This window comes from Abramis brama, assembly GCF_963993115.1.
Source record: "Abramis brama genome assembly, chromosome: 3".
Classification (NCBI taxonomy): Eukaryota; Metazoa; Chordata; class Actinopteri; order Cypriniformes; family Leuciscidae; genus Abramis; species Abramis brama.
The window spans coordinates 27,498,723-27,513,370 of record NC_139965.1 but is presented as its reverse complement, the minus strand read 5'-3'; the positions used below and the strand labels follow the sequence as shown (position 1 = coordinate 27,513,370).

At 36.9% G+C, this 14,648-nt stretch overlaps 1 protein-coding gene across 3 annotated transcripts in view; it reads left to right on the top strand.

The window, feature by feature from the left end:
• The first annotated feature begins 272 nt into the window (after window positions 1–272).
• The window catches only part of map2k5 (mitogen-activated protein kinase kinase 5), a 62,345-nt gene continuing 47,969 nt past the window's right edge, over window positions 273–14,648 (top strand). For 2 of the 3 annotated variants that reach the window (XM_084108571.1, XM_084108572.1), the window contains exons 1-7: window positions 273–721; window positions 898–946; window positions 1,213–1,280; window positions 7,580–7,649; window positions 8,055–8,095; window positions 9,279–9,346; window positions 13,507–13,558. In XM_084108571.1, coding sequence (XP_083964697.1) covers window positions 590–721; window positions 898–946; window positions 1,213–1,280; window positions 7,580–7,649; window positions 8,055–8,095; window positions 9,279–9,346; window positions 13,507–13,558 — 480 coding nt within the window. In that variant the 5' untranslated portion in view covers window positions 273–589. The remainder of the gene's footprint in view (window positions 722–897; window positions 947–1,212; window positions 1,281–7,579; window positions 7,650–8,054; window positions 8,096–9,278; window positions 9,347–13,506; window positions 13,559–14,648) is intronic. The other variant, XM_084108573.1, reaches the window with a different exon arrangement.

Below are 14,648 nucleotides of genomic sequence, written 5' to 3'. Positions count from 1 at the left end.
AACGTGAATTGTTTTTATGGCGATTTTTGATTTATGACTAGGCTATGGGTCAAAATGATACAAACAGCTCAAATAAAAGGTAGCCTATATAGTTTATCCAAAGCCTTATGTGGCAACTTGTTCACAACTTAAACAAAAATATATCAGTATTCCGGGTTGGCCTGCAAATTGACGCCACGTTCTGAAATATAGATAAAGACACGTCGCAAATACTACTGTCTAGTAGTAGGTTAGTCAGCTCCCCAGTCTGTGAGGCTTTTACACCTCCAGCTGATGTTCAGCTTCCGGGTAATTCTCAAAACACTTCCGCTAAACTTCCTCTGCTTTACTTTCATTGTTGACAGTTTGTTAACTGCGGGCAAATATTTTTTCAAATCATAGTTAACATTCGGATTAACTGTCGTCCGTACATCTGGAAGGACATGTCTCTCGTTTATTAGTCGGAGTGACCGCTGCGTCAGTTGTGTGGTGAATGTTTTCTTCACTGCTAGTGAGCTAAGCAGCTAGCCGCCTAGCCTGCTGTACAGCTGCTGTGTGTCTGGGAATCTGCACTGAAAGCCAAGATTATGTTTCTCGGTGGGCTTTTGTTATGCTTTTACTTGTTTTAAATAACCTGTGCAGCATGGAATCTGAGGGAATCGTCATCCGGATAAAGACGCCGGTGGGGGACATGGACTCAGTAGTGGATTATCCATCACATCTGAACTTTAACGATTTGCTGGTGAGTTGCTGTTTTACCTGTATTAACAGTGTTTTTCCATGTGACATCTCAGTACATTTTAGAGGGAGAAACCATTAATGGAGTATTTAATACCTTAATGAGTGGTTTACAGGATGGTGCTGATTGACAGCTGTCAGTCAAATGTTTGTCTGCTCAGTGATTCTCTATTTTGGCAGGCCGCGATCAGGGATGTCATGCCTGAAACCACAGTCACCGCTTTTGAATGTGAGCATTGTTATTATATTTTAATTATTTTACTATTTTCATGATAGCCAATTAAATAGTATGTATGAAACAACCAGAAAATTGGACTGAACAACAGTGTCATTTTCTCTTATCAATGCTGTTGTCTTTATTGAACAAAACTAATCGGTGAGGCTAAAGGCATGAAAAAGTAAACTCATACATTTGCAGAATGCATGATAAAAATGGTTGTTTAAACTGACAAATGATTAGCTGTTTTAGATTCAAATGATTCTCTTATATTTCAGATGAGGATGAAGTTGGCGACCGAATCACAGTTCGCAGTGATGAGGAGCTCAAAGCCATGCTGTCGTATGTGAGTATACCTCATGTATAAATGCAGCCAAGCTCTTTGAGTCCTTTGATTCAGCTGTTAAACAGTGTGATTTCAGCATCTAAAACATGTTTAATAGCCAGATTGCCATTGAAGAACTACATTGCCTAATTGTAAACCAAACTCACCATCAGAAACGTCACTGTTACCATGAGAAAAAAAAAATCTGATAAAAGTAAAGTTAGACACCATACTGAATTTAATTCAGATGAAATCGAGGCTGTGAGGGATAGATGTACAGTCTTTACAATGGTGCGCACTAAATAAAAGAGATCGCACAATCAGTTTTACAACTCACAACTTTCAAAACTTTAGATTTTTTGTCTACTGAAAGTTTAGTTTGCTGAACAATCGCTAGGTTGTTAACCAACCATATAATTCATTGAATCCACTGTCCTTACAGTAGCTGTCAAAAGTTTGGAAACATTACAATTTTGTATGATTTTGAAATCTCTTATGCTCCTCAAGGCTGCATTTATTTAATCAAAAATACAGTTAAAACAATAATATTGCGAACTATTATTACTATTTAAAATAACTGTTTTTTATTTATTTATTTGAATATATTTTAAAATGTTAATTTATTCCTGTGATGCAAAGCTGAATTTTCAGCATCATTTCTCTAGTCTTCGGTGTCACATGATCCTTCAGAAATTAGTCTAATATGCTGATTTGCTGCTCAAGAAACATTTAGCAATATTATCAATGTTGAAAATAGTTGTGCTGCTTAACATTTTTGTGGAAATGGTGATACTTTTTTTCAGGATTTTTTGATGACAATAAAGCATTCAATGAACAGCATTTTTTTTTTCATTTATTAAATTGATTAAAGCATTTATTAAATATATTTTTTGTAACATTATATCTTTCTTCACTGTCACTTTTGATGATTGTTTCCACAAACACGTTAAGCAGCTAAAACTGTTTTCATTGATAAAAATAATAAGAAATGTTTCTTGAGCAGTAAATCATCATATTCAAATGATTTCTGTAGGATCATGTGACTCTGAAGACTGGAGTAATGATGCTGAAAATTCAGCTTTGCATCACAGGAATAAACCACATTTCTAAATTTATTAAAATCAAAAACAATTATTTTAAATTGTAATATTTCACTTGTACTGTATTTTTGATTAAATAAATGCAGCCTTGGTGAGCATAAGCATTTTTTTTTTATGTTTCCAAACTTTCAACATATACTGTATATCCCTCACAGCATCGTTTTCATGCATTAAAAAAATTAAAAATGGCGCTACTCTGATTAAGATCTATTAAGGTCTATTGTGTGAAGCATTGCGAATGATGTAGTTGAATCTCTCTCACTGCTTATATATTTTGTTTATTAATATTACAATAAATCTAACATATATTGTTTTTATACTTATTAACAATTATAATGTTTTTTTAATTACTTTAATTCAGATGCTTAAAACAACATCATTCGCAATACTTTATGGAATTTGTAGTTCATTCCCTCATTATGATTAAGTGCAAGTCTTGTACTTTTTCCTTTTTTCTTATATATATATATTTTTTTTTTTTTCCTTTTCTTTTTTTTTATTCAAATCATAGTTTATAATAGGGCTGTCATGATATCAGATTTTCATTGTATGGTTATTGTGGCCAAAAAAAAAACAAGAAGTCAAAATCATTCGCATTCATCCTTAACTTTATTTAGTGTTTTCTTTTTTTGGGCCAGTGAAACACTTAAAATACGAGTGTAGGCAGGTGAATCGAGAGTTTGTAACCATAACTGTGCAAAAATAATGTACTACGTTTTCCTTTTTTTCTATTTTATGATGGGTGGTAACCAAGGTTAAGGTGTAAAACTGCCATCTACTGTATTTGAGTGTCATCCATATACTGGTGCCGGCTTATTAACAATAATATTGTATGTGTAATATTAACACAATATCAGCATTTAATTTTTTAAATATTGCTGCTGTCGTCAGTACCGATATATTGCAACAACTAGGGATACACAGAAATTTCCGGCTGAAAATGGTATTTTCATTTTTTGTCCGAAAAGGCTGAAAATATGAGCTGAAAATACAGCAAATGCCTCAGTGTTCAGCGCTCAGATTTCACTTTCATGCAGGATTTTTTGTAATTCCATGTGTATTATACTTTATTTGATAATTGGTCAAAAAATAAATCTGTTAAATCTGATTCTGTTGCATAGAACTGAATAAAATATAATTTTAATACATTTTCTGTCCAATTTTGTGGTTATTTCATTTTATTGGCTTGTAGTATTTTTTAAATAAGATTCAATTAAATTATTGAATTTAATTAAAAAGTCTAATATTAATACAATTATAAAAATTCATTTTGGGTTTCGGTTCTTGGCCAAGTGCATGCAGAATTTTCGCTTTCGATTTCAGCCCAGAATTTTCACTTTGGCGAATCCTTAGCAACAACCCTTGTTTGCACTGCTGTGATTCTTCTTGGAGCCGGTTGGTTCATGAGACACTTCAATAAAAGGGCTTTAATGAAATGCCTATGGAGCAAATAAACAAAGAAGAATACTTCCGGAACCAAAGCTGAGGAAAAGTGTGTGGTCACGGTTGCGCTCTATTACAGTCTGTTGTATTAGACCTTTGAATGCTGGAAGTGTTTTGTTGGAAGGGAAAAGCTATTACAAATCTATTATTCCAGATCTATTCACCCTTGGGGAAAGTGTTCTCATTACTTTGCTGATTGGCAAGGATGACAAGTAGCTACATATTTTCTTTTTTCTTTTCAATTTCTTCATCTATTTCCTTTTTTTCTGGCTTCACCTCTCCATGTTTCCATGGCAACGTCTGCTCTGGCTCTCACCCCCTATTTTAAATTTTACAGGTGTTAACCAAGCAAGATTAGCAAAGGGAAAAGTGTAATATTAAATTCCTGCTTATTTCTCTCAATATTCATTATTTTTGTGTTGACTCAGGCAGTGGCCTCCCCAAGTGACCAGGCACAAATTGAAAATGTTCAAAATATTTGTGTGTCATGCGTTTAATAAAAAGCTATTGTAAACTTTTCCCCGATTACGGATTTAAACGGTCTTCCTTTTCAAGTCAAGGAATGTTGTTGCCTACTCTTGTTTCCTCAGTCTGTTCTTCTTCTTCTTCTTTCTCTGCTTTTTATGTGTTGTTTTTAACGTTCTTCTTTTGAGACCGCCGTAAAAGTGCTTTCAATACTTACTGCTCACATTGTGGACACCAAACGTAATGACTCGTAATAGTTTTTCCCCCTGTGAAGTACAGTGGAAGTTAAATGAACTATCAACTTTTATTATTTATTATTCAATACTTAAAGTTTCGCCTCATTAGAAGCACAGCCCTCTTGGGTAGAGGAATTTTTCAAAATCCACTTTCAGCTGGTGTTGTCTTTTACCCCCCATCAGCTCTCAATGACTCTCGAGTAGCCATGGGCTTTAAAACCACCGCTTCTGCAGGAAATGAAATGACTTATATTTGATATTTATTTATTTTTAGATGCTTTATCAATGTTGTACCTCTCAAGGCCATTGGAGTCATTAGCCAGATTAGGCCAGAAGGTGACACACTGACAATGATGTCTCGCGGGTGTCCTGCTCTGCCTGAGTGTAATTCAACTTTTTTCCCTGTCTTGATTAATTCTAGTTTTGAAATGCACATTCTGACATTGGAGATATTTGCGGGAATGCGAGTATTCTCATTTGTTATCGCAACAATCTGCATTAATGCTTACACACGGAGAGACTTTCCTCTTAAGGAACGTGCCATCGCACATCACGAAAAAAAAAAAAACTTTCAGCCCATATCACTCTGACAGTGAATATTACCGCTCGTTGCTGTTGCAGATTGCCTCCCCCTTGCATTTTGGTTAACAGCACAACTGAGTCCACTTTTTCTGAAAATGAGCTTTTCCTCCCATGATGCTGTTTGCTTCTCTGGGGAGAGTGCAAGCTGCTGAGAAGGGTGGAATTTAATATGCGTGTAACATGTTCTGTGGCTTGTGCCTATGTCTAACTGATCATTGTGGTCATATTTCAAGCGTGTGCCCTTTGCCTTGGTGGCTCTTGGGGTCTCTGTGGGGACCTTTATAAATTTGCTTCAATTAATTCCATGTGAAGGGATCTACTGTTATGTAGACTTAATAGGAATTAAGAGATGACTTCTTGCTTTACAGGTGCGAAAGCTAATTCACAGAGCTCTCTGGTGAAAACCGACCTTCAAACTGTCTTGACTGCTCTAGCAGCGATCATCAGTCTGAGGTCTCTGAGATGTTCTGGGTCCCCGGTGAACCCCTTCTTACCGTTAGCCTTTCCAGGATGTTAGTTCAAAGTTAAAGACTGACCCATGTCAGGTGTAGCCTCGCCCACACACACACACACACACACACACACACACACACACACACACACACACACACACACACACACACACACACACACACACACACACACACACAGACACAGACACAGGCACTGATCTCCCAGGCTGGGATGGCTAATTACAGAGCGCTTTACTTGGGGTGTGTTAATGATCGGGGTCCAACAGAGCGGAGGTCCGACTCCTCTGTTCCCTCCAGCTTTCAAGCTGCCTTCCTGTGATCAAACTGCCTTTAGTTATTGTCCAACAAAGGGAGGTTTCTTTTAATACACTGTTACAGATTAGTTAGGTAATTGCAGCCCTAATCGATAAAGCAACCGAGTGGAAAATTAAAGGTGTGTGTTTTGGTAGAGCTACATGGTTTCAGTGCCTGCAGGCAGTGCAGAGAGGTGACAGTGATAAATAGGGTATTTAATAACAGCTGCTCTAACACTGCTTCCTCTGCATGTCCTCGCGCGCCACAACGTATTCATCACGTATCCGCACGCGGCGGAGGGACGGTGCTGGACGGCCTTGGTTAGGCTTGCTTTTGACCTTTGTCTTGTTCTGCCTTTGTCTCTCATTCTCTCTGTCTCTGTCTTTATTTCAAACACTGACACTCTCCCCTCCTCTCTTGTCCATCTGGATCTGTGGTTTTTAATGGCTTTATTGTGTGCGATGGGTGCTCTGTGTTTGGACACAAAGGTCTCGTGCTGGACTGAGAGGAGAGGACGAGCGACCAGATGGTTCTGTTAACCGAAACATCCATTGAATGTTCTTTTGGCAGGGGAGACAAATTTGTGCGCGTGTTCTTTTGAAATAGAATCAGCAAAAGTGCTACATGACGTATCAGTTGCAAGATCAACTTCAAAATAATATCGAATATTTATACAATAATATGAATTAATGAAATAATATATAAAATAGTAATAATAAAAATTAGATCAATAAAATAGAATATATACATACAGAATATCTCAAATGTAAGTCAGTGTACAGTTTCTGTAGTTTTAAAATTGCAACTGCAAGATCAACTTCAGTAAATATTGAATATTGTAAAATATAATAAATGTAATTAATATACGACATGAAGTCTCATATGTAACTACAAGCACAGTGCCAACAAAACTTGAAATCGAGATTGCTTTAAGTTAAATTTCTTTATTAACTGCGTAGATTAATTAAAGAAAAAGAAAAAATAATAACACAAAAAGCTTGCCATGATATTAATAATATCATTAATAGTATAATACAAGGTTTATAAATGCCAGACTCCATTTCAGCCTATTATGCAGTGTAATTAATTAATAGGCAGCCGTTACTGGCAGATTGCTTTTTTACGTCAGGCTGAAATGAGAAAACTCAGTGATTGGGCTGCGCCTGGCAGCCATTACAACGGATGAATTGATACAGAGGGTTTCAAAAAGATTACCTGAGCAGGGTGCCCGATTCATTTAGCGTCTTTTCTTTTCCCCCCAATACTGCAAGTGGCTCTGAGAGAAGGAGAATGTGACAATACTTTATTTTAGGGTTCAATTCTTGCTATTAACTAGTTGCTTATTATCATGCATATTACTAGGATACTGGCTGTTTATTAGTACTTATAAAGCACATATTAATGCCTTATTCTGCATGACCTTATTCTACATCCCTTAATCCTACCCAATACCGAAACTTAAATGCTACAAAAACTACCTTACTCTTAATAAGCAGTAAATTAGGAGTTTATTGAGGCAAACGTTGCAGTAAATAGTGAATAGGCTATGTGTTCCCCATACTGAAGTGTTAGAGAATGTTTGTTTTTTTTAACAGAAGATTGCTTTGATACTCCGTGGGACTTTTTTTCTCAAATACTTTCACCGAGCGTAATATTGATTTGTGTGAACTGCTGAAAAAAGGAACTGGACTGTTTTTAAGAGTTTTTTGTTTGTTTATTCTCCACAGTACTGCAACACAGTGATGGAGCACCGCATCAATGGACTGTTACCTGAGCCTTTACAGATATTTCCACGAGGTGTGTAAAGTGTGTGTTAGTGTGTTGGCCCGAATTACAGTTTAACACCGCAACAGTAAACGTGCCCGAGGCCCATCTAGAGCCTAGATCACTGTTGAAAACCCCATACTCAGCACTGCCCTGTTCACGTGCGTTTGTGAGCGTTTTCTGTTTAGCAAATCCCAAATTACTTCATGCTCGGTGGCTTCTGTGAGAGGAAGCAAATTCTTTATGAATACATTCACATTCACATATGCATTATTCTTTATGATATACTCATTAGCTCCCTAAGCTGTATTTCAATATGTTTTGTAATGTTGCGGATAGACTAATTCTGACTTTTTAAACATTTTCTGTAAAATATTCTGCTCATGTTCTTTTACTCTGGCCTCACTTGATCTACAATCTAGTCAATTTTCTTTTCAGCCGGTAAGACCCCAGGGATCCGCAACATACACGGCCTGAAGGTATGTGTCTCAATGATTGTTTCTGCAGAATTGGCCATGGATCGGTTATGCTGCATACACTTATTGAAATGTCAATTGAAGTCAAGACTCTCTCTTTCTATCTGTCTCTCATTTTCTACCCCCTTATTGTTTTTCATTGTATTTCTGTCTGCTTTTTTGATAAACCGTTCAAAAATGTGGGGTTGGTAATATAAAAAAAAAAAAAATATGTTTTTTTGAAAGAGAGCTTTTATGTTGACCAAGACTGTGTTTTAATTGATCAAAGCCTATTGGAACTATTAATGCAATTTAAAATAGCTGTTTTGTATTTGAATATATTCTAAAATGTTTCATTACTTCAGTCTTGAGTGTCACATGATCCTTCAGAAATCATCCTGATATGTTGATTGCTCAGGTAACATTTCTTATCAAAATTGAAAACATTTGTGCTATTTAATGTTTTGGTGGAAAACATGATTTTTTTCAGGATTCTTTTAAAAAATAGAAAGTTCAAATGAACAACATTTATTTGAAATGGAAATCTTTTGCAACATTATAAATGTCTTTACTGTCACTTTTGATTAATTTAATGCATCATTGCTGAATAAAACATTAATTTCTTTAGCAAAAACTCTTTCTAACCCTAAAGTGTTGAAGGGTAGTGTAGTTTCTGTTTACCTAGATAGTATAATTGTTCTTGTTTTGTGCTTGTTTTGGTTTAATTCCGAATTAATTGGCTTGAAAAGGGTAAAAAAAAAAAAAAACCCTGATAAACTGATCTAAATGAGGTCTTCATAGACACTAATTAAGAACAGAATCACTGCTTTACTGCACTACACTATACGACCTACAGACCTCAATTAATCTACTTATTTATATAGTGTCTCTCTTTGAGCTTTTTTCCTTCATTCTCCCACTGCGATCCGTTAGCGTGGCTCTGACAAGAAGCAGCTTCATGAATCCTCTTTAATGACAAATAAAGGACGTGATGTTGATTCATTCTTTTTTTTTAACCCAAGGATGTTCCCAGAGTTATATTTAATTTTGCCTGATAGATGAAGTGACCCCTTTCCTCAAGCCTCTCTCTTTATTTCTCTCTGTCTCCCCCACAAAAGCCAATTAACCTTGCGGCCAAACCAGGCAGTTTGCTGTTGAATCACAGGTTAATTAGCACAGGGTTCTGATTGTCTTTGTTTGCCCGCAGGTGAACACGCGGCCCGAATCCTCGAGTGGCAGGAGCTCCTCTGCAGCTGATTCCCGGTCCAACGATAGGTAATACAATTCTGTATTAATCCCTCAAGTTTTCTACATTGCTTGTTAAACAGCTTAGGGTTACCAACCGTATTTCTAATCAGAGGAATCCGGCATCCATCATGCCTAAGAACACCTCTTACCTGTGGTAAAATCACTGTAACTTGCTGCCTCTTGTGGCTTGTTAATAGCGTTTTTTTAAATTAGGACTACCCTTTTAGGTGGATCAACTTTTATTAGGGCCCAAGCCCTTTTTTTTTTTTTTTTTTTTTTTTTTTTTATTATTATTTTTTTCCCACCTTTTTGCCACTTTTGGGGCCCTTAACATACTCAAAAACTCTTGAAATTTTGCACACACGTCAGAACCTGCGGCCATCAGGGCCGGACTGAAGCTGGTACCCGGGCGTGGCAGGGGGGCTCGACAGCGCCCCCTGGAATGGTGTCCGAAAACTTGGTCCATAAATCAAACACGCTTGCATGTAATAATATGAAACTCAGTACACATATAGATCTCATCGGGCCGAACAACTTTCGTGCTCTAAGTTTTACAAAAGCCCAACAGGAAGTCGGTTATTATACGTTGTTTGGAAAACGCATACAATGGAATGTGAAATACTCCTTCTAGGAAATTTATCCGATCACCACCAAACTCGGTGTGAATGAAGTCAAGACATTGAGGATGAATTCTTGCGAACAGATTTTTGATATATCGAACGGTTTGGCCGTGGCGAGGAAACGAATTTATGGCGAATAATGGGACACAGGAAGTGTGTTATAACTTCAGCATACATTATCTGATCTTGCTGAAACTTCAGCAGTGTGTTCGTTGTATAAGGCCGATCACATGGATGTGACGTTTGTGAGTCAAAGTTATAGCGCCACCAACTGGCAACAGGAAGTGTGTCACTTTCAAAATGCTTTGAAATCACTTTCTTATTTTTACCCGATTTGCTTAAAACTTTATGTGTATAATGTAGACACACGGCAGATGTAGACCTGTGAAAGGATTATTGATATCTTAGATACTGTTGCCGTGGCAACGCATCAAACTTTAATATTCTTTTCGGATGCTTTTGAGACTCTTCACATGCTTGAAAATGCATGAAACTCGACAGACACATCACATTTATTAGCCAGTAGACATGTGCAAAGTTTCAGAAATGGGCGTGGTGAGGGGCTCAGTAGCGCCACCTTTAGTCAAAAATGGGGGCTTAGTTTTTCCTAGAATCACAAAAATCGGTATGTATATTGTTCTCATCGAGCCGGACAACTTTCTAATTCACAGTCATTAGCTCAGACCATCAGAAAGTCAGATATTTTTGGTTTGAATGTGGATTTTCTGGAGAATTTTCTCTCTCTCTCTCTGTCTCTGTGTGTGTGTGTGTGTGTGTGTGTGTGTGTGGAGGGGGTGGGGGGGATTTGTCTATTCCATTTAATCTTTGTTTTTCAAGGTTTCAGGGGCTTTTGGGGCCCTTAACATGCTCAAAAACTCTTGAAACTTTGCACACAGGTCAGAGCCCACGGTCACCAGGGCCGGGCTGAAGCTGGTACCCGGGCGTGGCAGGGGGGCTCAACAGCGCCCCCTTGAACACGGTCTGAAAACTTGGTCCATATATCAAAAACTCTTGCATGAATTAATATGAAACTCGGTACACATATAGATCTCATGGGGCTGAACAACTTCCGCACTCTAAGTTATTAGCTCCGCCCAACAGGAAGTCGGCTATTATGGGTTGTTTGAAAAACGCATGCTGTGGAATTTGATGTACTCCTCCTACAGAATTCATCCACTCGCCTCCAAACTCGGTCAGCATGAAGTCAAGACATTGAGGATTCTAAATTGCAGAATGATTTTTGATATCTCAAATGGTTTGGCCGTGGCGAGGACACGAATTTATGGCGAGAAAAGAGAAACACGAAGTGTTATAACTTCTGCATACATTAACTGATCTTGATGAAACTTCAGCAGTGTGTTCGTGGTAAGAGGCTGGTCAGATGGATGTAACTATTGTGAGTCAAAGTTATAGCGCCACCAACTGGTAGCAGGAAGTGTGTCACTTTCAAAATGCTTTTGACAAAAGTGGGGGGGTTACCTTTACCCACAGTTACAAAAATCAGTACGCATATTGGTCTCATCGAGCCGGACAACTTTCTAATTTACAGTCATTAGCTCCGAGCAACAGGAAGTCAGATATTTTGGTTTGAATGTGGATTTTTTGGATATGTCAGACTCTTGAGTTTTTAGCTACTCCTCCTAAGTGGTTTACTTTATTCACACCAAACTTTTTCAACATGATAAAAATACATTAAAGATATATATATATATATATATATATATATATATATATAAATATAGCTGCGAGCAGCGATGAAGGGCCAAAGCCGGGGGCACCGCCACCCCGGTGCCTTTAGGTAACTAAAGGCATCGGGGTTGCGGTGCCACCGGCTTGGGCCCGTAATCGCTGCTCGCAGCTATATTTTTATATTTTAATTCATTTATTTTTATTACAAAATATTTTTATTTCAAATAAATTCTGAAAAAATCCTGAAAAAATGACAGTTTCTACAAAAACTATTTTTAAAATTAATAATAAGTTTCTTGAGCACCAAATCAGCATATTAGAAGATTTCTGAAGGATAATTTTGACATCACTTTGCCATCACAGGAATAAATGTTATTTATATGGAAATAATATTTATATTAAATTAGAGAAGTTCTTTTAAATTTTAATGTTATTTCACAATATTACTGTATTTTTGATTAAATAAATGGAGTCTTGGCGAGCATAAAGACCCCGATATACTCATGGCGATGTTCTTTTTCGTTGTTCGCTTGGTAAAACAAAGTTCGAAATACGTGACCAGCGATATCTGTTAGCGAACAAGTGACAAGTTAAGTCACGTTATGTTTATTTATAACACTTTATACAATAGATGCTTAATCAAGCAGCTTTACCTTATTATACATGAAAAACAGTGTCAGTGTCTCATTTCATCTGAAGAACAACTTTCTACTATAAAGCAGGTCTCCACAGTGTGTTCATATTTTAACTTGCGGACGTCTGACCTTGACAAACTGAACAGGAGAAATGAACGGGAAAATATTTTCACGTGAAAGAAGGCGGAGCCTCCGCACACACCTGCCTATTACGTAATCGCCACCGACCAATGGTAGTTCAAAGGTGTTAACCACCCATAGCAAATTTTTCCGGAAAGTTCGCTTTGGCAAGCTGTTTTGAACTTCCAAAACGAACTCTAAACGAACTTCGTTTTGGCCTGATTTTGTTCGAAATGACATCACAGCAGTTCGTTCTTCGATTTCGCTTGAAGTATATCGGGGCCTTAAGAGACTTACAAAAACATCATCAAAAAATCTTACTTCTCTCAAACTTTTGAACATTAGTGTACATTACCAAATTTAATTCCTGTTTCTTTATGGATAATTGTGTCCAATTCTGGTGTCCTTGTGCTTAGGAAATAAGTTGTAAAATAATATAAAAGATATTAAAGGAATTTATAGTAAAAATTTAGACAATAAGATATTAATCAACAGGGCCTTGTTGTAAACATTTACATTTTGGCTTTAAAAAGATTATTAGCTATAGTAACAGGACAGTTTTAAGCTGATGTGCTGCTGGTGACTAAACAACAAACTCTTACTTGTATATACTCTTGTGTACTGTGTTCATTTTTTTGTTCTTCCTTGTCGTTCGTTGGTCATCTTCGCTTTATTTTTTGCGAAGCATTATTTTGCTTCGCTTCAGTTATGATAAAGAGACATCCACTCTTGCATGGCATGTTTGTGCACTTTGGGGGCAGAGCAATGAAGAGAGGGGTGTGTTTGTTTGGGTTGATTTCAAATATTAACATGTTTCTCAGAAGTCGTGTACTGCACCTTTAAAGGTGATATTGATGTCTCAATAATGTAATTCCCTTTAATAAGATAAACACTAACAGGAGCTGGTAGTCTTCATAGCCTAAACATACAGCAGAAACATTTTGTCAGTTATAATTGGATCTGGTCTGAGATAATAAAAAAACCCTGGCAGAGGACAAAGATCTGCAGTCTGAAGGCCAGTGTGTGTGTGTATTCAGCAGTGATGCATGTCCGATATTTGCAGAGCCTTCTATTAAGTATTCTATTCTCGTACACAATTTCATACTTTTTATTTTTTCTTCAGCAGTTTAAAAAAGTCTTCAGCTGAGCTTAAGAAGATTTTGACGAATGGACAGGTATAGTAGCCCTCTCTTCACACTACACACTTTACTTCTTCATATCTTTTTTGATACACACATAATCAACCAGTGATGCTTCACTCATCCCATTTAATTTGTCACTTTAGATTCTCTGTGTGAATATGCAAAAGCATCTATTGATTGCACATAACAGGCTGTTCACTGACACTTTCTCTGTGGTATGGTTGAGATCTTTATCCTGAATGTACAGAGCTGTGTCCTTTTGCTGCCCACCCCTCCTCCTTTCCCTGTCACCTCTTCTCCCCCCTCCACAGGCCCCTAGCTGACCAGTCTGTCAACTAAAGTATGTCAGATAGACAATTAAGACAGTCACATCCCCTGTGACACCAGTAACATGCACAGTTAATAGAGCACTAGCATCCTCACAAACACGCACACACACACACACACACACGCGCGCGCACGGTGTCTCTCTCTCTCTCACACACAATGTCTCTCTCCCACACTTCAGCCTAATCAAATGTCCTGCACTGGGCCCCTGTAGTCGGGATGAGGCCTGTCAGCAGAGCATTGGCTTCACGTCAGGTCCAGTTCACAAGGGGAAACACTTCCCCTACAATAACACACAAAACACTGACTAACCAGTTGCATTAGCAATCACAAACAAATGACTTGGATTGGATTGTTCAGATATATAGTAATGATATTATTATTATTATTTTTTGTTAATGAAAAATGCTGCTGTTATTAATAATAATAATAGTAATAATAACAACACTAATTATTATAATGCTATAATTATTAACAATAGTCCTTATTTAATTTATTTTATTAAAATATATTATTTTATTTTATTTATTTATGTTGTTATCATTGTTTATGATGATGATAATAATGCTTTTAATACATTTATTTATTTATAAGTAAATATCTTGTTTGCTTTTCTGCAGTTTAATAAAAGCAGAATGATTTCACATCAGACGTAACAATACCCTGTTATTGTGATACAAGTAAGGAGTAATTGATGACGAGCCATTCAATTATTAGAAAAATAACATTGTTTAGATGTTTCATTGCAAGAAATTTATTAGGTTTTTGTCCTTAAAAGCTTGTGTGTAGGACTAAT